Consider the following 27,577-nt stretch of genomic DNA (forward strand, 5'->3'; position numbering starts at 1 on the left):
TCCCAGCGCCGTGCCCGGGACAGGCATTACTCAAAAGGGGAAAAAAAAAAAAAAGTAATTAAAGTCGCCGCTGCTGCGCGCGGTCCCACCCTCCCCACCGGCCGGCTCCTCTGGCAGACGGGAGGGGACAGAGGGAGACGGCCTGCCGCGGAGACGCGCCACCTCCGCCTCCTCCGCCACCGCGCACTCGCTCGCTCGCCGCGGCAGCACCGACGGCGGCCGCTCCCTGCTTCCCCTGTACCCCCGCGCACCGCCGCACACCATGGCCCCCGCAGCCCCCTGCCTCGTCCTGGGCCTCCTGGTGAGTGAGTGGGGTGAGCGGGTGGGAGCGGAGCGGGCCGGCGGCGGTGCGCGGCCCCGCAGCCCCTTCACGCAGCTGGCCGTGCCGCGACGCTTTTCCTCCGCGCTGTTACTCGCTTCACCGCGGGCGCGCAGCACGGAGGAGAAGCTTTGGAGGGGTTGATCTCCGGCTCTTTTTTCCCCAGTGAGGTTTCCCCTCGGCGGGCTCCTTGCGAGGGGCACACTCGGGTGCGGGCGCAGGAGCGGCCGGCAGCCCGCGCCCCGCGCAGAGGAGCGCGGTGGCTGCGCGGGCCCGGGGCGCATCCCCGGGCGCATCTCGGAGGAGGGAGGGGGGTGCGCTTCGGTGACGGGAGAAAACCGGTTGGTTGTGGGGTTACTTTTCGGACTGGTGGTCGGGTGGCTTTTGGCGTGTGCCGTGAGGTTACGCGGTGGGCAGATGCTTTGGTCGTTAATGCTGCTTCTGGTAATTCATAGCAAAAATTCAACCGCAGCGCATTTTATTTAAATGTCTCCCCTCCACCCCCCGACGGTTGTCCCTTTTCCATGGAAGGGTTGTGCGTACGGCGTGGAGCGTGTTAAGCTTCTATGGAAGAGTTAGCTGTGCATTGAACAATTTCAGCGATTTCCTTTACCTTCAATTTACTGTATTTGTACATAATTATCAGCTACAGAAAGGCCGTGGCCGGGAGAGTGGGGAGTTCTCTCTTTTTCTTTTTTTCAGTGGATGAGTAAAAGTGATTCGTCTTTTGTTTCTTACCCTCTTTCTTTCCTATTATCATTGCGCTGACCAAAAGAGGCAGATGATTGTTTGAGCCTGAAAGAGAAATACTCGGTAGTGTTGAAGCACTGAATTTATTATTTTTATATTAATTATATATGCACATTTTAATGAAAATGTTACTATTCCAGACACTATGCATGCCTGCCTTTGCTAGGGTATTAATAATAAACCCCAAAGAAACCCAAGCAAGTTTACTCATACATCTAATTAAAAAAAAAAAAGGTAAAAGACATTCCTCTGTCAAGTAGAAAAAAACCCAAACCCCAAATCCTGCTGAAGTGTCTTCTTTGTATAAAGTGAAACGACATCACAGCTTATTTTTACCTGGTATTTCCTTATATCTTGATATCCACGAATAACTACCATTTACATTTGTTTAACTCCTCAGTAGTTCTTCGGGCTGACATCAGACTAGCTTGGCATTGCTACTTCAAGATTAGATGTCATTGATTCTTAAAATATCTTAGAACAATGTAATAAGATGGTGTGATTTTTAATAACTTAAAAATTAATACAATGTCTATCAGGAGAGAGTGTTTTATTAAGTATCTGTTAATAAGGAAAGCGCCTTTTAAATTGTTTTACGTATACATATTTTTATGTCTATGTATATATAGAAGGAACAGTATAAAAAGCTTTTGTGATGCAGACACAGCATTTAAATTGCTTTAATGCAATGTTTAAATTCTACATTTCAACTTAATTTTTTTAGCTGATCATAGTTTTTCTAAAGGTTCCTAATGTCTTAAGATTTTAAACTATTTTTATTTAAATATTTTCTTAATAAGAATCACAAGTAATTTTCAGGATTTCCATTAGCTGTTTACTTCTTTATACCTTTAATCCTAAGGGTATGTGCAAAATAAAAATTACTTTCCTTTTTGGTAGACTTTCATCCTGAAAGAATAAATGTACTTAAAAGGGTGAATACATTATTTACCTTTCTGTATTTCTTTGTTTAATGGGCTGTGTGATTTTTGGATTACAATTGTAAACGTCTGGATAGCAACTAGGTAAGATATATACACACACACACACACACACACACACACATATATATAATCTGGGGTCAGGACTAAATTGCCCTGTGCTGAGGGAAATGTTTGTACCTCCATGCGATTCCTTTTACAAAAAGGTCTAGTTATCTACTACTCATTTGAAATTTGAGGAGGACCCCATTTTGTAACTGGTTATATGGGAGTGGACTGCTGTGATACACAACGTTTTATTTATGTCCTATCTAATTGCTGAAGCTAGATTTAATTAGTTTGTTGAGAATGTACTTTGAAGATGCAAAGTGATATGTAAGTGCAAGTGTCGTCATGTGGTTTTAATAAGACACTTGTCCCTTTAATATTAAGCATCACCACAGTTCTACCAAACTGAGTGTTGATGGATTGAACCTTAATACTTAGAGACCTTGGATCTAAATTGGCCAAGAATGTTATTGGAGGGAGTGTACGGTGAAGCTGGTTTTTATCTTTCCACTACTAAAGTGATAGTGTAGGTGAAATCATCTGGTCAAAGGGAACTTGTGCTGTTAATGTCAGTGCTATGGTGATTTTAGAAAAAAAAAAAAAAACAAAACCCACAACCAGAAGCCATGGACAGATCCAAGAGCAGTAGTCAAATCTTATTTCCAGTTTGAAGCTTTGTATACTGTGCTGCATTGTACCTGTCTTTTTAGCTGAAGAGTGCTTTCTGTGCCTTTTCACTGGCTTGTCTTAAAAACCAAACAAATTGCCTTCACTAACTGTAGCTATTATCCAAAATAGTATTTTTTTTTTTCTGATTTCTTAATTTGTTTTCTAGGTACTGAGTTTGTGCTGTGAAGCTTGCAAGAAAGTGATTTTTCATGTTCCTTCTGAACTAGAGGCTGACACATTAGTTGGCAGAGGTGAGAAACTGCGAGATGTACATCTTACAACATTGCACCTTTGCTGGAGATGCTGTTAACAGTGAAGGAGACTTTTTTTTTTTAAATGGAATGAATGGATGACTGGACAGCCAGTTAAACAGCTGGATCAGCCTTTTTATGAAGGATACGCCCTATGTTTGTTACGGATTTGAACACTGGCACCGTGCATCCATTTGACGTTTGCGTAAACAGCTATTGTCAGCTTTCGGTATTTATTTCAAAACTAGAATGGCTGAGTTGAATGTTTTCAAAATTCAGAGTTTAGGGCTTAGTGTTTAAATAAGTGGCTTAATGTGCAAAGTGCACCTGTAACCCACAGAGTCATATGAAGAAGGCAGTAAATTATTTGGATGATGGAAAAGGGAAAAAAAAAAAGAAGACAAAACCCACACAGTTGAGCACCCAGAAGCAGCTGCTCTGTGAAACACGACTGACTTCTCAGTGGTGCTGGGGCATTCAAGGCACGCAACGGCATGCGTTGCAAAGGTGTCCTGCGTGCACATTCGGTTGGGAGAGCACTCCTGTCTGACTGGGCGGTCTGTCTTGGTTTAGGGCAGTGTGCAGGTGACTGAGAGGAACAGAAGAGACCAGAAAACACTTGTGGGTGGTTTTTTTTTTTTTTTCTCCACAGACCAGTCTTTGAAAGGCAGCTTTTAAAGGTGTGGCATAGGAGCTGCTACAGGGTTCTGTGCTACCTGAGATTGAATTTGAGGATTCAGAGGTGCCCTGTGTGAGTCCTAGGACAACAGAGGAGTATGCTCCAAATCCGGAATCCTAGTCCACATTCCTACAGAAGGAACAAATAAAGTGGATTAGTAGTTCATCACAATACAAGTGCTCAGAAAATCTGGCTTTAAAAATGAAAGTTCATTGACCTTAATGTTATATTTTAAAATGAAAGCTTGCTACAGCTATTTAAGTATTTAGCATGTTCTCAGAGACATTAGCATTTCTCTGTGTAAATAAACTTGATTTATATAAAAACAAAACTTCATGTTATTACAGTGCTGTGAAAGAAATTGCATAATATTGAACTTAAACTTTTTTTTCCAAATGTTTAACAAAACCTTTATAGTTTGAATGACATTACTTAAACATTTATTGAGAAAGAGTAATATATTTTGCATTGATACAAGAAGCATACCTTGACAATAAAATGAGTCAGGATTTTCCTGGTTGCTGTAATGTTTTTTATATTTCTGACTTAATGTATACGAGAGGTTGTAAAGAAAAAAGATCCCACAAAGTTATGGCTAACTGAGCATAATGTTGACTCATGTAATCGTCAGAAACAAAATCTCCAGTCTGGTATTTTTGGAAATGCAGTGCTGTAATATGGAGCAGTAAGACACCTTTAAGTGAGGCAGTGATACTCTCTTCAATACTAAATTGTCATTGTACAGTTTGACAAGGGAGTGGAGTCACTGCTGCAGTACTGTAGAAAGTCTAGGAAATGTTTAATTTCCTAGTTTCCACTTAAAAGCTTAAGAAGAGGAAGGAAGAAATCACATCATATTTAAAATTATGCTTCCCATCTGTTCTTGCATTCTTGAAAGAGAAATGAAATTTAGTTTGTTGAAAATATCATCTACACATATGAGGTGAAATTGTGAGTCTACTCTGGGAATTTTGCACTCGACTTTCATTGAGCAAGGCCCCATCCACTATGATATCATTGAAGGACTATTGAAAAGTTTTGATTTCGAGAGCACTGACACCTCTTGTACTCTGCAAGGGTCATTTGTCTAGAGTTTAGCTCCCTGACCTTCATCTCTTTCAGGGTGCCAAATCATTCTTGCTTAGTGCTGTGGTCCTACTGCAGTTCATTATGATTATCCTGATTTTGCTTTTTCCCCAGCTGTAGTGCTGAATTACTCACTGATGAACCAAGTTTAGTGACGTGCATTAAAGTTTATTTCAGCCACAAATGGTAGCAATGCAGTAAAAAAACCCCTGAGAATTATGCTGAACTTACCTGATACTTCTATAAACTGCATGGGATTCTATCATGTACCTATTAAAAAATTGCCAATCGTTTGTTCTAGAGTTAGTCTTTATCTCTCCCATCTGTCTGCCTCATAATTTAAAGGCCTTTGCCCTCCCAAGACTTTTAAATCACATAGTGTCAGTCACTGCTTTCCTCCTGAGGGCAAAACTTCCAAGATGTAGCCTATCCATTAGGCATTTGCATTAATTCATCATCTTCACTGATTTTGTGGGACATGGAGCACAAGGCAAATGTAATAGCTACTGATCCAATAATGAGCGTGTCTACAATATTTTTTGCATTTAAATGTATTAGTTCATCTCCAATGCTTCAATAATTTTACCAATGTAGTAGTATCTTGAAATATATCCATGTAGCATCCCTGTCCTTTAGGAAACACTTAGGAACACAAGAGTGGCAATTCTTGCAGATTTAGTCAAATCTGACTGCATAAATGCATTCTAGAATCTATATTTGTGATGCTTAAATACTGAATGACCAAATTTTTGAAGGCTCCATGTGTCAGTAAATATAATTTTTACTTAGGGAACGTTTTTTGTTTTGTGAAGGATGTTATTGTTCCACTGTTTGAGTTATTGTCTGAATATTTTTTTCTTACAGTTGATTTGAAAGAATGCCTTCAGTCTGCAGAATTTGTCAGTTCCAGTGACGGAAACCTCAAAATTCTAGAGGATGGCTCTGTGTACACAACATCTGCTATTTCTTTGTCTGCTGAGAAAAAGACTTTTACCATATTGCTTAAAGACATTCAAGAAGATGTTCAAAAGAAAATACATGTTAGCTTGGTGGAAGAAGAAAAAAAGGTGAGCTTCAAATTTCAAGATACCTTACTTATTTGAAATGCTGTTTTACAGAGTACAGCTTCATGCTGGGTAACTGTAGTTGAATTCTGCAGTTCAAATAATGAGGCAAAACACTCAGGTGTAGAGTGTATTTTTGTTCAGCAGTTGTTGAATACTGTGTCGCTTAAGTCAGCAGACTTCCTTTCTGAAATGGGAGATTCTAGCAAGGAACTTAATCAAGGATGTCAAGAATCTTAAAAGCCATGCTTGAGATTTTATTTGTGTAGAGTGTTAGAATGAATGAAAAAACTCTTGGAATACTATCACAGGTATAATTAGAAATGAAGGCCTTGGAAAAAACTGATGGTCAGTGGGAAAACTGGAGCAGATGGAAAAAAGATGGAAACGCAGGACAGTAGTTAAGCAAAAATATATACAGCTAAGAATATAGGGATATATTCTTACCTCTCTTTTTATCTTCTAGACCCAGACACAGAAGACCAGGCATGCTAGAGATACAGTTCTCAAACGAACCAAAAGAAGGTGGGGCCCTATTCCATCCGTTATGATTGAGAACTCACTGGGACCTTTTCCGCTACAAATTCAGCAGGTATATTTTACATGGATCCTAATTTTATGACACAAGCTAGTTTTGTATGTAGCTTTTGTGATAAAAGAAGAACAAAAGTGAGCTCTCTCGTATTCCCTACTGATGCCATTCCTGCTATTATTCCTCTGTGTTGTTTTGTCCTGTTCATTGTGCATCTTGTGATCCTGTAGCTGAAATAACTTGTGATCATAGTTGTTGGGGTGAACTGGAAATGGGCAGAGGTTGTAAAAAGGAGAGAGGCATACTATCAGAAGAGATCTCTTTGGCCTGGAAATCAGTGAAGTGTGTAATTTGAAAAAAAAAAAAATCAACACACCCCCCCCCCCCCCGGCCCCGCAACCCATCACCTAGAAAAAGGTTCTGTAGACACAGAGTGGGGGAGATTTTACCAGCATGTCTACATCCTTTCTGAAGCTTGAGGTGTATACCTGTAGCATTGAAGACTGAGTATGGCCTATATTATTAGGAAAACTACTTACTGAAAGAAAACAAGTAGGCGTGAAACAGAAATGCAAGAACTAAAGTTATCATAGATCCATCTAGCCTTCGCTAGATTAAAGAGTGGCTGGTAGCAGATGTGTAGAGACAAGTGTAATAACAGAGTCTGTGCAGAGCAATCATTCTTCTACTAATCTTACCTTCCTGACTTCTGGCGTTCTGTAGGTAAGGAAAGTATTTGAGGAGGAGAGTGTTTATAAATAGATAACTGCTAATGTTACCTCTTTGGTGCTTGTAATGAGATGCAGAGAGGCTATCTGAATTGGCATATCTCTGCACTATACTCTAGGTGGTCTTTCTCTCCCTTTCTTTCCCTTTCTCTCCCTGCTTTGCTTTTTCTTCTCTAGTTGCAAACCACATTCTCCATGAGTGCACTAAAACCGAAATCTCTTGAGCAGAGACAGAAATAATAAGCTATCTGTATCTGAATGTGCCTTGTATGTGCAGTATTCTAGAGAGATTAGATTTCAAAGTATTTTTTTTAGGCACACTGTCATTTCTTTAATTGTTCGATGATCCTAAGCGTTTCTGAGTTTGGATTAACTACCTCTTCTCATGTACACACATTATAAAGGAAGGCAGTTACATGGCAAGCTGTTCACCTATTCTGTGAAGTTTAAACTGCTAAAGAAGTGGAAGTAAATCAAGTTTTGTTTTTGTTTTTTGAAGAGTTCCTGCTTGTGCTAAATATGATCATGAAAAGGGGAAAAATATATTAGAATAGTGCTGCTTTTTTTTTTCCTTGGGCTTAAAAATGCGTTCTTTATAGGTCCAGTCAGACACAGCTCAGAACTACACCATTTATTATTCTGCAAGTGGACCTGGAATTGATCAAGATCCAAAGGGTTTGTTTTACATAGAAAGAGAAACTGGAAATATCTTTGCTACTCGTGCAGTAGACCGTGAACAGTATCCAAGCTTTCAGGTACAGGCCTAAATTGTGTAAATATAATTAAATCTTTTTTTTTCTGTCATGCATATATTTGAAAGCCGTGTTGCAGAGGAAACTGGGAGCAGACAAGATCTGGAATCAGCTATCTGTTCCAAGTAATATCTTTGGTGTTGTAGAGATGAAATCAGTGACAAATAAAGAAATAACTGGTCATCTAGATCTTGAAAGCAGTTTTGATTTTCACTGCTTAGAGTCTAATTACACTATAAATGTAGTGAGCCATTAGATTTGCATCACTTTTGGGAAGAGTTTGCAGTTATCCCAGAGTTTTTCAGGGAAGGTTGAGAAGGTCTGCATAAAAACAAAATCATGAGAAACTCTAGATGGCTGTGGTTTTTTGAGCCTCTCAGGCTGTTCAGTTTTGGTATTTGTTAACAAGGTATACTGCTCTCTCTACTGGCTGAGAAGTGTAAGAAGGCAGTTAGTAGAAACAAACAGCTTCTAAATACATAGGTAATTTGTAGTACCTATTACTGCATTTTATTAGATCATGTTGTAATGGGCAAATGGTTTTGCTGTTCTTGATTTTCTTCTAAATAGCAATATTTACATCTAAATTTTTGGTAAAGCTGAGATTGCCTCATAGACACCTGGAAAAATGCGTTCAGGAGACTTGGAAAAAGTGTTTGAGAGAATTGGGGGGGGGAAAGAAAGTGATTCAAATACTTGTAGTGTGAGGAATGGAAAAGGGAAAGATTGGAAAGCATTTAAAGGTTTTGTGTAGCTGTCATCGTAAGATACCAGTCACTTCCCCTTCTATGTGGCTGAAGAGCCTGATCTTGAGAAGGGTATGCTTGGCACACTGTATTTCATTTTGTTGACTCCTCCATTGAACTAAAAGTGTAATAATACTTCATGTTGCTTAAGCATGAAGTGAATTACTGAATTTATGTCTTACAGATCATTTGCTTTGCAACCACTCCAGATGGTTATTCACCGGAGGTACCACTTGTGCACACAATCAGAATAGAGGATGATAATGATAATGCTCCATATTTTACACAGGATCTTTTTGAGTTTTCTGTCCCTGAAAATTCCAAACCTGGTAAGAATTGTTTTAAATCAGTGAACACAGTTACCACTTCTCAGCTCAGTTACGTACCAGTATGACTAGTTGTAATCCTACCTTTTAATCAATTTCAGTGTTTTTTTTCTAAGGATTATTTCTTTACAGCAAAGGCTGAATTTGCAAAGAGCAGCTCAAGATTTCTTAATGCTTAGAAATTCTGAAACGCCATCTCAATCATAGTCAAAAGTATTGTTTTAAAAAGAAGTTTTTAAAAACAGATGATTCAGTGTTCCTAAAATTGTGTGAGAACTTCAGAACATTATACCTTTCATTTTATCCAAAATCGCCTGTTTCCATAAAATGTTTTGATTCATGGAACAGCAGTTTTTAACAGATTAGTTTCCTAAACAACTAAAACGGTGGTGTTCTAAGGTCCAAAATGCCTTTGATTAAGCTTACAGTGTTTGTCCGAGCTGATGAAGTAGGGCAGGACTTTTCCTGTGAGAGGGTGGCAGAGGGGAGAAAGTCTTGCTTCTGCCCACACCTGTAAAAGGCAGGGATTTGCCTGTTACTGACTTCATGTGTCACGTGCTTTGCAAAAGCAGGGAGCAAGGTGGACCCCAGAGAATAAGGAATGCAAAAGCCGTGGTTTGCCATTCCTCACTTGTCTCCAGGGCTCGGGGTATAGAGTGGGGAAAGTCTAACTTGCTTCACAAAAAAGAAAGCAAAGTGTCTTCCCATTCACCCCAAAACACCAGCTGCATTTCATTCTCTGAGCTGCTCTACTTCTTACTGGGTGAGTTACTGATTTAAAGTAAAGTTCCAAAACCACTCGGGCTATAGGGATGAAGTACAGCAGCGGTCCCCGCAAGGCAGTACTGCAGTTTGAATCATGTCAGAAAGGACTGAACCTCCCCCTCATCCTCCCCAGCAACTCCTCTTCAGCTATATTTGGGATGCTCAATAAGAAGTCACTGTCAAGACCAGTAACTGAAATCTAAACCTTTAGTATTTCTTTTGGTTATACTTTGTGACAGCTGCAATAATTACAACTTTGTCTAAGAAGGAAAAAAAATAGCCAGAGGATTAAAATAGACAATTTTTCACTGTTACTGTATTTTCACTACTGTGTTTTCAATATTATTTTCATTTAAAGCTAAATTACCGAATAGCTCTTATTATGTATCTAAAATAGAAATACCTATTCAAATAATTCTTCATTATTTACAGATTTTTCTGGAACTAAAAATTGCTGTATTGTATTCACAGGTGTAATTGTTGGAAAAATGACTGCAGAGGACAGAGATGAGCCTTATACTCTGCATACTACATTGAAATACCGCATTGTATCACAAAACCCACCAGTAACCCCAGCATTTTCTTTACATGGTGACACAGGTGTCATTGCTGTATTATTACCGCAGCTGGACAGAGAGGTGATCTTTCCTGAAGCATCTTTGGCTGTCGTCTAGTGCACACAGATAGCTTCTTAACTCTGAATTGCTGGCACGGGAATCACCAGATAAATAATTTCTGTTACCCTTTTTTTGTTTCTCTCTCTAAGGAGCTTCCGAAGCTTTCCAGAGACCTGTAATTGGTCCAAAGAATTTCTGCAAAGATCTACCATATTCTAGCTAATCTTGGCAGGGGACCTCCCACTTGGTCTCCTATTTGACCTATGGATCAAAAATCCTATGGATTTTTGTTCTTTCTCTGTTCATGAATCCCATGAGCCACTGTTTCCTCCTAATCAAGCTCCATTTGAGGTGCTTCTTGCTTCTTTACAGGGCAGATGAACCAACTTTTCTGAAGTAGTCAGTCAGCCTATACTCAACAGAAACCTCTCCAGTATCTGAAACCTAAACAATAATACAACATTTCCTAAAATTAAAGCGCAAACCATTTATTCTTATCAGCTAGCTTTGCTTTCAAGTAAATAAGATAAAGGAAGTTTTCATTTTTATTTTATTTGGGTTTTTTTTTTTTTTTGATAAAATGTCATGTGAGAGATCGTTGTATGGTAGAAAAACTGACAGACGTGTAATTCAAAGTAAAATGTCTAGCATAAGACAGTCATTCTAGAAAAAAACACTGCTACGGACACATCTTTTCTGAGGTTAAAAAGAGTCGTGTTCTGGCATACTTATGTTGCTTCATGGCTGAATATCCACATTAGCAGTGTGTTGCAAAACTCTGCACTTGCGGGTACACTGCTCAACTTTTTTAGCAAGAGAAAAATGCAGCAACAGTGAGCATCAACATGACTACTAAGGAAACACAGTGACTACTGACAGAAGGCAAACTTGAAAAATGAGTCCACTGCCTATCTTTTAAAGATAAACTTACAGAATGGAACAGGAGATTTCTTTCCTCCACCTGAGAAACCTAATGCTACTTCTAGGCATTTGGAACTGGAGTTACTGTCTGGATTTACAAAGTCTCTCGTTTTGTGCCCAGTCCGTGTCCCCCTCGTCTCACCACTCCCCAATCCCCCTTCCCTGGGTTGTTCAGGTGTTAATAAGGCTAAAAAAAGCCTTCTGCTGTTGTGACTCAAGTCAGGGATTTAAGTGGGCTGCTTGTCAGTGATCCCCTTGGAACTGATAAGGGCACTGACTCCTTCCGTGCCAGACCATGCTAAATGGCAGGCATTGCCTTGTCATGTATAGCCTGATTGCAGCACCATTTCTGGTCATCCTCACTGAAATAGGAGACATACGGTGAAACACTTTACAAGCTGGAAACCTAAGGGAATACTCTGCCGCTCCAAAGGGGAGACATAAATAGTAGATGAAAGTACGTTATTTGCATCTTCCAAAATTTCAGGTATTGGAAAAAGCTGAAATTGTGAAAAGCTTTGTTTGATTTAGGATATAGCATATGCATTGCTAACAGATGCCGAACTCGGTGCCGCTTAGCCCCTGAAAAATATTTTACTTGTTTTCCTTTTGGAACTATAAGGAAAAAGCCCCAAAGCTAATTGCCTCATTTGGTAGGGAGCACTGAATTTAGAGCAGACTTGGGAAGTGGGAGTAAAATATTTAGTTCTACTCTTGTGTGTAACTATGTGGTTAAAAAAATGAGTATGTCAAACTTCTATATGCTTTTATTCACCTTTTCAGCTGGTACCCAGTTACACTTTGTTAGTTGAAGTGAGAGATATGGCAGGTCAGCCTTTTGGTTTGTGCACTACAGGAACAGCTGTCATTAGAATCGAAGATACAAATGACAATGCACCATCCTTTAAACAGATACAAGTAAGTCTGTAAAAAGGTAAAAAAAAGACTATTTTTATTCCCTTCTAATTTCCTGAATAGCAGTCCCTCAAATACGAAGCCTAATGCCCTGAGACAGTTAATGCTGATACAGACATTTGAGAATGCCCTGTTGGTGGTTGTGCTGTTTGGTAATTAGACCTATTGCTCTATTAGTTGTTTTGAGTCACTTGACTTATGTCCGTTGGGAGAAAGCTGACATGGCTCATTCTTTCATTTCTGCTGCAATGCATAGTCTTAGAAATCCCATAGTTTAACCATTTTCAGGGAGAGGACAGATTCGCTCCTAAGCATTGTCATGATGTCGTTACCGTTTGACCAGCTTTTGGCTACTTCTGCATTGCAAATGAAAATGTTAGTGTTGGTGAAGTAGGTGCAGGGATTTTCACTGAGATTTTCTATGCTTTTCCAATGTTTTTTTTTCTTCTACAGAAGTCTTATTTAAACCACTTCTTGTTCACCAATAGCTGTAACTCAGCCTTAAGTCTTTGCTTATTGCAGCCATCTGAATTATTCAGGATAGAGAGTATATCTCAATAACCATGTATATAGATCAAATACCACAGGAGATTTTGTAATACAAAATCTATGAAAAATAATTATTGTCCACGAGGAATACACGTACCTTATCCTTTCCACTCACTGCAGTAGAATATCACCAGTAATAGTAATGCAGAATCACTCTTGCATGTACTTCTTGAGATTGTACAGAACAACATCTTTAAAAAGATAAAAAAATAAGAAAAATCCTTTCATCCTTTGCCATCCAAGTAGAGACGTATTTCACCCTTCTTGGCTTTTCTTCAAGTTTTTGTGTTTGTTTATATATGGTTTTTTTTTTAATTTACCCCAATGCCTTTTCTAATGCTCAGCTTGATCACGTTGTATGCAAATTAGCATCCGTAGCTGATGTAACCAAGGGGAACTGTGCTAATTTGCCTTTCCTGGAAGGAGAATTCCAGACTTAATTATGTCAATGATAGTTGGAGTGCATGGAGGAGCTGAGATTTCAACTGTGTTGGCAGGAAAGGTTTACTGTTTCACTTAGGGTGTAAGGGAGGAGTGGGGGAGATAAGCTAATGCATGAAAACAAAATAAATCATTACAGTAGCTTGGTAAATTGACCTCTTGGGTTTAAGTAGTCTTATTTAAATAGGGTATTCTTCAGTCCTGCATTGTGGAACAGTATGGTCTGATTTTTTTTTTTGTTTTTGTTTTTTGATATTCCAAGTATGAAACACGAGTGGAGGAAAACAGAGTGAATGTAGAAATACTGAGAGTCTCTGTTGTTGATCTTGATGAACCTGGTTTGCCTGGCTCAGGAGCAGTGTATGAAATTATAAGAGGAAATGATGATCGGTCCTTTGAAATAACAACAGACAAAAACACAAACGAAGGAGTACTGTGTGTTGTTAAGGTAAGGAAAAATGGAACTACTAGAGGAAAATTTGTGTTTCTTCAGGTGTTGCTTTTAAAACCAATAATCTAGAACTCATTTTTATTCAAACAGTATCTGTAACTATCAGGCAAATCATGCTTTCTTCCTTTCTTCCTGATCTGAACTCTGTTCTAGAGCAGATTGCATAATGCACTGCAAATGAGGCTCGTGGGCGGTACATAACCTACAAAACTCATCTTCCAGACTACTCCTCAGTTTTGTGTGTGGAGAATTCAAGGAAGTCCCTTTGGTTTGTTGTTTCAGAAGAGCTTGGTCTTTTGCCTGGTTCCACAGTTGGAGTTGTTTACACTTAGGGATGTGAGGAATGCTTCATGGCTGGGTTTGTTAATGGAAATGGGAGTCTGGCAAAGGAGGAGTGAGCACCTCCTCCAGTCTTGTTTGCTCTGGAAGCTCATTAAACTTACTAACTCAGCATAAAACTCTCCAGGATTTATTTTGCAGTGTAGTGACTTCAGGTTTGCTTTTCTGGGGTGTGAGAGAGTCCGCATACACATAAGACTATGTGTTAGTTTAGTTACTTGTTATACCCAGTACTTCACAGATGTGAGGTAAAAGGACCACTGTACCTGTTCTCCAGCCTATCCCTTGGCCTCTTCATGCCTCTTTTTCATTATCTGTTACAACTGCAATAACAGGTAACTTCTAAGGAGCAGAGAGGGTTAATATTAAGAATTGAAGATATAAATCTTAAGGGTAGAGATGCCAGTTAAATTTGCGCTTTTTATTATTATGTTTTTTGTTGTAGGTGCTCATTGCAGCTTTTTCTAAAGCTATGTCCCTGGTATACAAATACAGTTGAAATTTTTTATATTTAGTGTAATGCTGTAGTAGACCAGAGACTATTATGACTTTAGGATATAAACAGCTGTATTAAAGGCTTATGATGACCTTGGAGATGTCTGAAGAATAAATGGTAGATACTTACTGATCAACCCCACAAGTTCAGACGTATTTGCAATGGGTGAAGTCTTAGTAGGAAATAAATGTAGGTGCTAGCAAGAAGAGTGATTAACTTGTGCTGGAAAGGAAATATGTGTAACCTAAAATAATGGCCAACTAGATAGGGGAGGAGAAAATCCCCTCCCTCCCATTTAATTCTTAGTAGTTCTATTAGTAGTTGACTATCAGAGTGTTCATCTAAAATTTTACAGTAGTGCTGCTTACCTTATTAGGGGTAGTTCCTCAGGTTCTTTTCTTTGACTAACTTAGAACTTAACATTTTTTTAAAATCATATCCCTTTACTGTGTCTCAAGCTAGATGTTTCAGAAGGATAGCTGACTTTTGTAAATAAATGTGGTACAGTTTTATTATTTAACAATTGGGCAGTTAATACCAAGCTTTGTATTGGTTTGAAGGGAAAAAACCAACACCCCGCCTTTGTTTCAGGGACTGGACTATGAAAGCGCCAAGCAAAGGATCCTCGTGATTGCAGTCAACAACGAGGCACCCTACATGCTGGCACCACACTCACAACAACTTTCCCAGAGTACCTGCTCTGTTACAGTTCATGTCATGGATTTGGATGAGGGGCCAGTGTTTAAACCCTGTCTCTTACGCCTAGACGTTAAAGAATGCGAGGAGATTGGGACGAGTATTGGGAGATACATAGCAGAAGATCCAGAAACTGGAAATAGTGAAGGCATATGGTATGAAACAATGTTATCTACTAGTTTATCTGGAGTACAGCATGGGTGGGATATGGGAAAGGGGAAATAGTTGATGATGCTGTATATATGTGTGTGTGTGCTTACATGTATCTATGTATGTGTATGTACGTACATATACATGTGTACGCATATTTGAGATCTTTAACTAAACAAATTGTTCTTGACAGCTACCGGATACCACCTGGGCAATGTAATTGGATCAGCATAGATGAAAAATCGGGTGAAGTCAGAACCGTTAAAGTCTTGGACCGAGATGTAGCAGAAATGAGACAAGGTCAATGCAATATCACCGTCCTTGCAATAGACAGAAGTGAGTATTAAAAGTTGTCAGTATTATTTGTGGTCTATAACAGATGTTTATGTGCAAATTTAGTGTGGGGACAGCTATACTTGTTCAAACCAGAGGCCTGCCTAGTCCATTGTCTTGTCTCAGGGATAGCTCTGTCAAATGCTTAGGGAATTTTATACAGCAAGGAAAGCATTTAAGAAATTGGGGCAAATTCTCAATGTTTTCAAAAGTTATCTGCTCCCATTTAAAAACCTTTGTTAAGTTTAAATTGAGAGATTTTCCTGTGGATTGTATTCCTTTTATTTCCTGACTAATTTTTTTCAAGTGATAGCACCTGCCAGCCATGAAGTTGACAACAAAGAGCGTAGAGAGAGAGAACTTTTTGGAAAAAAGCTGTTGACCTTGCAACTCCTACTGTTTCCTCCTCCGTTTGACTTCTTGGTGTCTTGCTTTTGGAAACCCTTAATTTAAAAGGACCTCTGAGAACAGCTGTATTCATTTCTCTATGTTGTTGCGCTTACTCTTATTCTCAGTCATCTAGGTTCTGCAACAGTGTTCGCACTATGTGTTGCTCAGGTGACGAGCTCTTCCAAATTACTGTGATTGTAAAGGAAGGGTTGTACACTCAGTTTCTCATTCTAAAAACAGGTTTTGGTTCTGATTTAATGTGAGTGAACATCTATTCTTTCTGATTAATTTGGGAATGTGCATTTATTGTAGGAAAATACATTGGTTTGCCTCAACATCATCTAGCCGAGAAGATTAAATACACCTTTTCACAAATTGTAATTCTGTCCAAAGCTTGCATATTAAAATTAAATGTAAATAATATGAATTTAAATTGTTTAGAACTTCTGTTGCATATGAAGTAAACATGATATATGCATCTGCAATCACATATCTCTAGAGAAAGTTTTAAAAAGTAGACTTGATGTAATTTCACTGGAATGCATATACAAGCAAATGCATATACAAGCCATTCCTGTATTAGAAAAAATGTCATTAAAAGGGAGAGCTCATTCACTTCATGCATGTAGACTTTGGTGACATAGTATGTGTCACTGCTAAATGCTGCTACGACATGGTGACTCAGAGGGAAGAGGACAGAAAGAAACTCACTGTTTCTGAAAGTGTTCATGTTCTCAGGGGAAGTGGGGGCAGGGAAAGTGTAATTTATTTTCTTCTTCCAGAAGTGAAAAGGTTGGAGACCTTCACTTTCTACTTCTGAGTCTCAGTTTGGCTTTGTGTCCTTTACCCTGATTTATTGTCTCTTTCTCCTCTCATCCTCCTTTCAGAAGAGTATCTATCCCCACACAGATACACACACTCAACAAATTACATTGTCTGCACATGCAGAATACGAAGCTTTGGAAGCTGTTGATCTGTTCTACAACCAGCCAAGCAAAGACAAGTAGCCGAGAGAGAGCTGTGACAAGTACCTCTCTCTTTTTGGTTAAATTAGCAGCTACTTTCCACCTTACTTCTAAACTTGGGTATTACAGTTGGTGATATTTCATCGTGAAAGTTTGGACTGGAAATAAATATATGCATGTTAGAAGTAAGTGCTAAAAGTAGTTAATTTTTATGTCATAGATGGCAAAACAGGCACTGGAACAATTCAGGTTTTCATCCATCCTGGGAACAAGAATTACCCACGAATCACTAAGACCGAGTACATAATGTGCAGAGACAGAAAACCGATCTGCCTTACTGCACAGGATGGTGATGAGGCTCCTTACAGCACACCCTTCGTTTATCGCATAACTGACCGTAGCTTCGCTTCCTCGTGGAAGATAACTCGACACAATGGTATGTTAAGACTTCCTCCTCCTCCTCACTTAGCTATAGGTTGCCAGAGGAGGCTTTTCTACCACTGCCTTGGGTGGACTGTAAGGATAGATTGGGTGAATGTATGTTAGGAATTGGTGTAGTCAGTGGGGCTGACAAGGTAGCTCTGATGATCTCTACTGGTTCCTCAGTTTCATTTGCTGCAGAGATCAAGAGTATGCCAGGAATAGAGTGGAACACTAAAGAATTCATTATCTTCACTGTCCCGAGTTTGAAACAGTTTACAGAAGTTAAGAAGATGGCACTGTTGGCATCACAAAGGAAGGGAGAAGGAAATTATATTCTGCCTCTTAAAGCGTAAAAAAGAATCTGTCCCCAGCATCTCTGGGGGGGTGTTTGTCTCTTGTCCCAAGCAACAAGTGATAGGACAAGAGGAAACAGCCTCAGATTGCTCCAGGGGAGGCTTAGGTTGGATATTAGGAGAAAATTCTTCACTGAAAGGGTGGTCAGACATTGGAACAGGCTCCCCAGAGAGGTGGTGGAGTCACGGTCCCTGGAGGTGTTCAAAAAGCATGTAGACATGGCACTTCGGGACATGGTCTAGTAGACATGGTATTGTTGACGGTTGGACTTGATGATCCTAGAGGTCTTTTCCAACCTTAAAGATTCTGTGGTTCTATGGGTCAGCATTCAGCATCTGTTTGAGATTATGATCTAAAAAGATTAGGTGGGAGAATGCTTATCGCAACCCTCTGAGCCCTGCCATTCAGCCAGTTCTCAATCCACCTCACTGTCCACTCATCTAACCCACACTTCATAAGCTTACTTGTGAGGATGTTATTGGAGACAGCGTCAGAAGCCTTACTGAAGTCAAGATAGACAGCATCCACTGTTCTCCCCTCATCCACCCAGCCAGTCATGCCATCATAGGAGGCTATCAGATTGGTCAGGCATGATTTCCCCTTGGTGAATCGTTGTTGACCACTCACAATAACCTTTTCCTCCACATGCTTAGAGATGACATCCAGAATGATCTGTTCCATCACCTTTCCAGGGATGGAGGTGAGGCTGACTAGCCTGTAGTTTCCCGGGTCCTCTTTCTTGCCTGATTTTAAGACTGGAGTGACATTGATTTTTCCTGCAGTCCTCCTGTTCTCCATGACCTTTCAAAGACGATGGAGAGTAGCATAGCAATAACATCTGCCAGCTCCCTCAGCACTTGTGGGTGCATCCCATCGGGCCCCATGGATTTGTGGGTGTCAAGTTTGCCTAAATGATCTCTAACCCTATCCTCCTTGACCAAGGGAAAGTCTTCCTTTCTCCAGACTTTCTCTCTTACCTCCAGGGTCTGGGATTCCTGAGGGCCAGCCTTAGCAGTAAAGACCAAAGCAAAGAAGGCATTCAGTAACTCCACCTTCTCTGTATCCTCCGTCACCAGGGCACCCACCTCATGCAGCAGTGGGCACACATTTTCCTAGTCTTCCTTTTCCTGCTGATGTACTTACTAATTTATTACAAAAGGAATCACTGTTTTATAAAATTTGCCAATATAAAAAGTTATAGCAGAAGGTAGTTTCCTGGTGGGTGCCAGATGATGGCAACAAGAGCAGCACATACATTTGCTCCTGTGTTGTGATTCTGAAGTGTTGCATCAAACATTCACTAATGAAAGGCAAAAGACAGCAAAATCTGCGAGCAAAGATGTCTAAGAGTTTCAAAGTTTACATTAGGCAAATTGAAAAAACATTTTAGATGGTATATGCAGTTTCATATACCTTATCATAAAGCAACCATTATGTACATCAGTGTCTATCATGTACATATTTTTTACAAATGATTTCTTTTGTCCTTTAAAACACATGGTCACCAATCATTGCCACTGAGGAGGGCAGCAGACTAAATGGATTTTACTTCACCACTGGATATAGCTGTTCCCACTGAATGTAACAATAGAGCTAAAGAGTGAAAGAGGTATAAATTAAGTTTACAATTAATTATTCTGATCACACTACCAGAAGTCCTTTTAATAAATGTCAGTGCAGTTGATGGTCTTTATGGTCTTTATTAGTAAACCCCAATAGTGTCATTTACTATAATGAACTGAATCAACTTCTGAGTTGCAAATCGTATGTTGTCAGAAGTACGTATAAGGTTTGCTTTTTCAATTCTAACATTTAAAAGGTGCTGAAAGTATAAATCCTTCCAAGATGTAGTTTTTAACCTAGCTTTGAACTAGCTAATGTGGGTCTGGCAGCAGTATAGCTGTAACAGAAGGGAAGATTGTTATTACAGTCACATTTGTGATAACAGAGTTTCAGGTATTGTTAACACTAGATCTGGTTTTGTCTCTTTTTACAGATAATTCTGTGTATCTTTCACCAAAGGGTGATATTCCATTTGGAATATACAATATTCCTGTAAGTGTGACTGATAACGGAGGAAAGATAGGAGAGAACCACATAACAGTTAACTACTGTGATTGCGTTACTCCAACTGAATGCAATGGCCAGACCCGTGACCTTCGTGATGGAAATGTTACTCTTGGCATATGGGCCATCCTTGCAATGATCTTAGGATCACTATTATTGCTGCGTAAGTACACTTGTTTTTTTAACACAAAGTGCAAAACAATTTTAAAATTAGCTGAGAGAACCTGATTCAAGCTTGATTCAGACATTTTTTTATTTAAGCAGTTGTATAGCCCTCATCACTGACTTCGTATACCTGCTCTGTTTGTATCGATGTCACAGGCTTCTTGCTCTCACCTTGTCCTGTAGTTACTGTGTATGCATTTTTGTTTATTCTTTTAAGTACATTTTATGTAAGATGTTCTGTGTGTTCATGTTAACAAGGCTAAAAAAACTGCATTCAGCACTTGAACTGAAAGAGGATGGGATTTGTAGTGCTTATTGGATCTTGCCTTAAGGGGAGTATAGTGAAGTTTGGTTTTGAATTTAGTACTGGTTTTGGGATGTACACTTCTTGGTAGGAATGCTGAATTCAGTTTCCTAGAGCTTTTTGTGACGTTTTTTGTGTCATGGATTAGAACATGGAGTATCCGAGACATTGGATTTCACAAGGGATTTTACAAGAGCCCGTGTAATGTTGAAGGACAGGTTGGAGACTTCCACAGCAGACAAAATCCTTGAATACGTGCTGTGTTACTGCAGTTGCCCAAAGGCTAACAGATTCTTAGTAACAGGTTAATATTGCTGTTAACCAGTGAGGCGGTGACAGCGATACGTAATAACAAAGCCAAGTCATTTACCAGAATCAAACATAGTCTGACTAATGACATCTTTAAAAATCACCACAGGACCTGCTACAGTAACGGTAACAAATACTTCAGAGTTTGAGTGTTTTGGGGGTTTTTTGTTTGTTTGTTTTTGTTTTTTCTTTCTTTTCTGTTTTTCCTGGTAATGGTCAACCTGCCTTGCCCCTGTTCAATCTCAGCTAGCTGTTCTTACTCAGGTAGATAGAACACTGGGACCTGCACATGTTTGGAAGGTTAGATAAATATATGTTTTATCTGGACAGCGCAGGTACCCAAATTTGTGATACAGCCCTGAGGTGGAACTTTGAGAAGTGGGGACACTCAGTAGGGGGACTGTATGAAATGTCAGCTGGCTTTTTATCGCTACCCCTTGACTGCATCCCTCCCAGATAGACCCATTATTTTATTGTGGCTAGGTTTTACCCTGTGTATCCTCTACTCGGTGCTGTCATGGATGTCGTCTTCCCATCTGTCACCATCAGGAGGCGACCTGCTGGAACCGCTGATGCAGATCTCTCTGACAGCTGATAGCTGCAGAAGCTAAATGAACTTGAAAGTGGCTCTTGGCCAGTTTCCACGGAAGTTCATATGTTCAGAGATCAGATTGCTCAGTGGGCAGAGAACAGAATTGCTCTGTTCCTCATGGGCTTCTTTATTTTTAAGCTATGAACTTGAGAAGGAAAGAGTGGTTCTCTGAACGAAATGTTTAGTCCTTTGTTTAGGAGAGGTATTAGTTGCTCATGATTCTTTTATACAAAGTCATTTCTGGCTGAGTCTCCGTGACAACACAAAGTAGTAGTATAGGAGGAATAAGCTGAATACAAGGAATTAAATAAGATTGTTCTGTAACATAATGCTTGAAGTCCTCCAGGGTTCTGCTGACCTTTTCTGTGAAGCAGAAGTTTCTGGTATAGGGACCTTTAGCTTGCATATTAGTTCCTTATGATATAATTTGATATCTGTGTATTCATACATGAAAAATGTCTTATGTACAACATTGCTATAGGCATAAGACATGATTTTTCACCTGGATTTGGTCTAAATTTTTAATTACTGTGAAATTTTGCAGTCACAGTGTTTTCATAAAGGATACATCTCTTTCAGGGAAACCAAGATGAGTTTTAGAAGAATGAAATAGTTGAACAGGGTAGTGAAAACTCCATATGCTGTTTGAAAAAATGTATATATGTACAGTTTTGAGTGTGGGCATTTTTGAAAATAAATTATTTTTTAAACCATAGTTGATGCTTAGGCATTTAAAAAGGCTAATACAACAAAATTAGTTATCAAACAGAAGCAGATAGCATTACGAGGTAAATTTCATAGTATCTTCCTCAATTATTTCCTTTCTATAGTAATCCTGATCACAATTTGTGGCTGCTGTGGCTCTGGGGTAATGCACAGGCATGTGACTGATGATTGTGCCAATCACAATTTAATCATTTCAAATACAGAAGCTCCAGGAGAAGAAGTGATGGTAAGTTGCCCATTTACTTCAATGTAGAAACATGTAATTAAGAAATCCATAGCATTTCAGTTTGAGAACAAGACCACCTGCAAGTAAGTGATTTAGTAAAGGAAATAAGCAATAAATGCAGGGATCATTAGATGTGCTTTGCTATTTAACAAGAATTTGAAAATTCTTACTCTAGGCAGAGTTGGTAGTGCCATATATATTCAGACATATCCTGTAGTTGTTAGCCTGGCTGCCTGTAATTCTTCCAGACTTTAACTGTTTGGTTGGAACTTTCAGGTGAACATTTTAATCACCGCAGTCATTTTCAACAATGAGATTAGATGGAAATTTACTATTTTGCCTATATTGAATGCATGTTTATGGCAAAACATTATTGCTTTTCCTTGGAGAAGAATTTTTAAATTTAGCAGATAGCCACTGTAAACTACAGGTGCAATTTCTGCCCTTCCCCTGAAAAATGACCCCAAATACAGTTGATTTTTGAGACAGTGGAAAAAAATATAATTGAACAGTCCATGTTTACGAAATATATTCTTGCTTTTGGCATTTAAACATTTTTAAGATTCAGTCTACTGTGAACATAGTCCAGCCCAGAACTGCATTCATACCCAAGGCCTTAGCTCGTCAGACTCTTCCCCTTCTCCTCTGTCCCCTACCCGCTGACTTTGCCCTCCCCCGGAAAAGATTAGTTTAAAAACCATTGAGTTTACTTCACCTTCAAAACCAAGATATCCTAATGGTGACAAGTGTCAAATTTCTCATTGCCTATGAAGCATAATGTAGTGCCATTATAAACTGATCATGTAGTTTTTAATTTGTGATCCCATACTAGTTTTTTCATAGTTCACTCAATATACAGACTTAATATATGAAGAAACAGAATTAAACTTATGCATATGAGTGTATATCTGGCTTAATGGATTACAAGTTGTTGACTTTGAAAACCTTTTACATGATAATTTAAGAAACTAGCATATGGATTATAGCACAGCTTTCATAGGGATAAAAATTGAGTTTTTGGATCTCGTATCATATTTAAAAGCAGATTTTTTTCCCCCCTTGTCACAGTATCCTTTCCAAAGACCATTTATTGATCTTTACACATTAAGGATAGCTTTTTGTTCAAAATACCACAGTGCAAAGATGGAGACTTCAGTTTTCAGTATTAACAGTTCCTGATTGCCGTTTCACCTTTTGAATAAAAAAAAAGAAGTAAAAAAAAAAAAAAAGTAAAGGTATTCCCACTACTGCATCTCTTTTTAGGATCACAATATAATTCCTCTACAAAATACAAATGATCAAGGAGGGTATGGAATCAAAACAGGAGATCAACAAACATTTGAAATGGTAAAAGGAAGAGGGCATACCTTGGAATCAGTCAAGGGAGGCGGACATCAGACTCTGGGATCAGTTAAAGAAGGAGGAGGACAGCCTGTGATGGATACGTGTAGATACTCCTACTCAGAATGGCATAATTTCACACATCCTCGTTTAGGTGAAGTAAGTATTGTGAAACGGGTTTTTTTGGAGTGTAGGTTATGGTCAATATATACAGACTTTTCAAGGAAGACATGTATTTGTGCTAGAAAGGTGGCTTTCTGGTTTTGGTTTTGGTTTGTTTTTCCTCTCCTTTGCTCCCCTGCATCTGCTTTGGAATATGGCCCTTTCAAAAAGTCATCCTTTACATATTTTAGACATAAGTGTAAATTACTTTCTTTTCCTGGCTTAAACTATAGGCAGTATGCTATTTCTCATTTAGAATATATACTCATTTAGAATAATTACTATACTCAAGCTTTTTTTTTTTTTGTGAGTTTTTCTGAGAATGTCTGTTTGCTTTTATTCTAACTTCTTGCTTTGTACTAATTTAAACCTGATACTTGTCTTAGCAGTGGTGTAGAAATGAATGTACAGCATTAGAAATGTAGTTACTCCGTGCTTTGGAGATCAAAACCTCTCACTACTTGCCTAACTAGTTAGGTGTAAATCAGTCTTTTAATTTTGAGTGGATTTTAGTTGCTTGACAGGTTATTTAAACAGGTTCTTCCTCTTTTATTGTTACATACATGATTAATCGAAATGATTTCTTTATTAAATACTTATATTTTGTAGTCTTAATGATATAGACCAATCATGTGCATTTTTTGTATGTAGGAATCCATTAGAGGACACACTCTGATTAAAAATTAATCAATGAAAGGTAAATCAAAAGAAATTATTTTTATGCAATATGTTTAGGATAACAATTTAAGAAAATAATAAGGTGTGTTCTCTTCCTATGCAGAAGGTGCACCTATGCAGACAGGATGAAGAACAGAAGCATTCTGAAGATTATCTCCTTTCATATAACTATGAAGGAAAAGGATCCTTGGCTGGCTCTGTAGGCTGCTGCAGTGACCAGCATGAAGAAGAGGCACTTGACTTCTTAGATCAGCTGGAACCCAAGTTTAGGACATTAGCAGAAACATGCGTAAAAAGATAAATGTGCCTTTCACAGTGCTGAAAAAAACTGTAAATAAGTGGCTGTCATACTTTTGTGATATTAGGTATCTTAGAATTGAGAGGGGGAGAGGTTTATCAGAATTATTATAGACTGGTGAGAGTGTAACTAAGTCTTACTTTAAATTTACAACTTCCTTTTTTTATCTCTGCTAGACACATTCCATCAAAAATAAGGGATTCAATTTTTTTTTTCTTTAGTCTATGTTAATATAGTAATGCTAGTTTCTACTTAGATTACATTTCCTATTCTTTGTGATTACTTCAAATGCAAAACTTTGTGTTGTCCTTTTAATTAATTATTCAGCTTCAAAATTTTATTGTATTTGGCTTTGGAGAAGGAAAGCTTTTTAACTCACTGTTTCTTTGTTTTATTTAGTTCTGTAGAAATAAACCAAAAACCATTACTAGTGGATATCAAATACCTTGTTAATTTTTAACTTATATGAACTGAGATACAAAACACTTTTTCATTTTTCACATTAAAGATACTGATAAATACATTAGACAACTTTATATTTTGATTGAAAATTAAATATATATATATATTGTATATATGTAAAATAATATTCAAAAATATATTTTTCTCTTAATGGGTTACCACCCATCAAACTTGCTATCCTAAGGGATTTATGGTGTCACCACATAGAGTATCAGCATTGTATGCGAGTATATATTTTTCTTTTAAGGAAATAAAAGATTTAAAAAAAATAATCAGGAAATAGGGATGACTATTATACTTCAAATGAATGCAAGACAAATCTCGTGTTTACTTGACATAAGTTTGTACCTCAGTTTCTTGTGAGTTTTATCATAGTATCATTGCAGAAATGATGAACTTGCCAAGAGTTTTGCCCAGTGTAGCTACCTACCACTACCTTTTTTACTTGACATGTTACGGACTTCATTAACTGTTTCTTTCTGTAAGTAGAACTTGACAGAAGATACAGCTCAAATGGATTGAGCATACACTGCATTAATTACATGGTTTAAAGATAGCTTTATTTGAGATGCAAAATTACACTGGGATAAACTGTCTGGTTTGAGTATATTATGTGGTGTTGTAGAGGTAAGCATTTACACAGAATCTCTGGCAGAAATCCTCTGAATCCCATTTGTTATTTTACTAGATTAAGCATACATATACACTATATATATATATATACACACAAAAATCTGAAATACCTTTGGCAGATGATAGGAGTGAAACCTGAATGCTGCCATAAGCTATTTCTGGAATGCAACCTATGCTTCCCAGGTTTTATATGTTTCTAATATTTGCACTCCTGGTTGAGTAATCTGTCCTCTGCACTCTGGGAATTCTCTTGTGCCTTAAAAGAACATCTTCCTGCCTAAGGGAAAGAGAAACTTGTGCAATTACTTATTTCTCTTGCTCTAATTCTGCTTTTAGGATTTGCTCTGTAAACACATGCCTTAGGGAGATATTTTTTAAAATTTCCTATAGCTAATGATCTGTAAAAGGAATTATTAGTAGCAACAGAGTCGCACTGTTCTAAATTTCAGTGCACAGCTGCTGCTGACATCCAGTGGTTGCAGTTCATTCCATACAGATTATGGTCAGTGAAAACCCATAACAGTATAAAAACGTACTACAGTTATAAAAGAGTAATTTTAAAACCTCCCGTTTCATACTGTAAATGGACTTCAGAATATTTCTGATAAGAACTAGCTGTGGTTAATAACTTCATAGACCAACGTTAAATGTATTTTAGTCTATCATTTGAAAATGGCAATGAATTCATCCTGGACTAGATAGACTGCCAGTGCTAAGGGCTAAAGTCACCAGCAACAAAATACTAGATGAGAACCAAGGTGTTACAAACTTACTGTATTTACAAGATGCATGCTAACACTGCTTTTCTGAACACGACTCTTCTTTATCACTGACAGAAGTGAGTTATGCACTCTTTTGAAAATTACTTGGGGGGTGGTGTAGAGAAACCTCTGGAAATAGGGTTTCTTTCCTCATGAAATATAGTAGTAGTACTGCTCTAAAAGAATAGACCAAATTTCTATGAGCTTTAATTGAATTGGTGTTGGCTATTTTAAGTAGATGGTTGCCAACTTTCCACTCTGGAGTTAAAATAATAACTTACTGAAATAAAAATAATGTTTTCTAGTCTAATTTACCTTAAAAATGTTTTCATTTTTTTCTTTTACATTTCAATAAACATAGATAATCAGTTACTTGCATTTTTTGTCCATTTTTAAACAAAGCACAAATTTGGAATCGCTTCTATTTGTCTTTTAAAAATTAAAGTTCTGAACTGAACCAGCTATTTCTGTAAAAACGAATAGAAAGGTAATTGAGACACTTTAAAAAATGAACTGTAAAACATTATTTTCATTGTATTTTCTAATCATGTGAATGAAAACTTTGTATAAAGCATTAAGGTTTACAGATACTAAGTTCCAAATAACATATGTGTAAAGCTTACAAATGAAATATTTTAAAATGTATAATTCACTTGTTGTTACTGTCTTGAATCACCTTAAAAATTGTGAAGATTTGTTCTCTTCAGCTAGGTAATTTGTGAACTATCTAGTTGTGTCAACATTATCTTAACATCATGTTTTAGATATATTTTGTACAACAGTGAGTAATAAATTTTTTGCAAAATAAAAGGAACTTCTACAAAACCTGTTCATTTCTTGTACATGAACTAGTTCATGAAGATGAGCATGCCTACATCTGAAGGGGATTGGATTTTTAAATTTTAATTCAAGTGTTTTTGTGATATTATACTGCCATAACCCTAGTAGTACTTGTCCTTGCAGCATGAGCAGTGGTGAGTTGTAGCTGAAGTGTTACAGCACAAGCTGGCCAGTTGTCTGTGGGGCTTCCTTAGTGCTTCTAAAATGATCACAGAACACTTGATGAACACCTCTTCAGGAAAACTAATGGCAGCAGATAGCCCAAACTTTCATGTTTGGCATTCAGAAGGCTGCAGGATATCATAGCATCATAGGGA

The 27,577-nt window shown here is 38.2% G+C and overlaps 1 protein-coding gene across 2 annotated transcripts; it reads left to right on the forward strand.

The window, feature by feature from the left end:
* Positions 1-26,502, forward strand: LOC129202689 (desmocollin-1-like). 2 transcript variants are annotated; one of them, XM_054816015.1, is made up of 17 exons: positions 1-301; positions 2,894-2,978; positions 5,608-5,810; positions 6,274-6,399; positions 7,667-7,822; positions 8,750-8,894; positions 10,128-10,294; positions 11,978-12,112; positions 13,362-13,547; positions 14,977-15,236; positions 15,425-15,567; positions 17,140-17,355; positions 19,693-19,926; positions 21,964-22,085; positions 23,349-23,585; positions 24,240-24,285; positions 24,370-24,488. In XM_054816015.1, the coding sequence occupies exons 1-16, from the start codon at positions 263-265 to the stop codon at positions 24,273-24,275; spliced, it is 2,490 nt and encodes an 829-aa protein (XP_054671990.1). In that variant the 5' UTR covers positions 1-262; the 3' UTR covers positions 24,276-24,285; positions 24,370-24,488. The 2 variants fall into 2 exon arrangements, with proteins under 2 accessions (XP_054671990.1, XP_054671989.1); XM_054816014.1 differs by lacking the exon at positions 24,240-24,285 and having other exon boundaries at positions 24,370-26,502.
* The last annotated feature ends 1,075 nt before the right edge of the window (positions 26,503-27,577 follow it).

This window comes from Grus americana, chromosome 2 (assembly GCF_028858705.1).
Source record: "Grus americana isolate bGruAme1 chromosome 2, bGruAme1.mat, whole genome shotgun sequence".
NCBI classification, from domain to species: domain Eukaryota; kingdom Metazoa; phylum Chordata; class Aves; order Gruiformes; family Gruidae; genus Grus; species Grus americana.

Bases quoted from the DNA above. Each gene is read 5' to 3' on its own strand.
- LOC129202689 (XM_054816014.1), top strand. From the start codon at position 263: ATGGCCCCCGCAGCCCCCTGCCTCGTCCTGGGCCTCCTG. The intron at 8,895-10,127 runs GTAAGAATTGTT...TTGTATTCACAG, and splicing joins CCCTGAAAATTCCAAACCTG to GTGTAATTGTTGGAAAAATG. The intron at 15,237-15,424 runs GTATGAAACAAT...TGTTCTTGACAG, and splicing joins GGAAATAGTGAAGGCATATG to CTACCGGATACCACCTGGGC.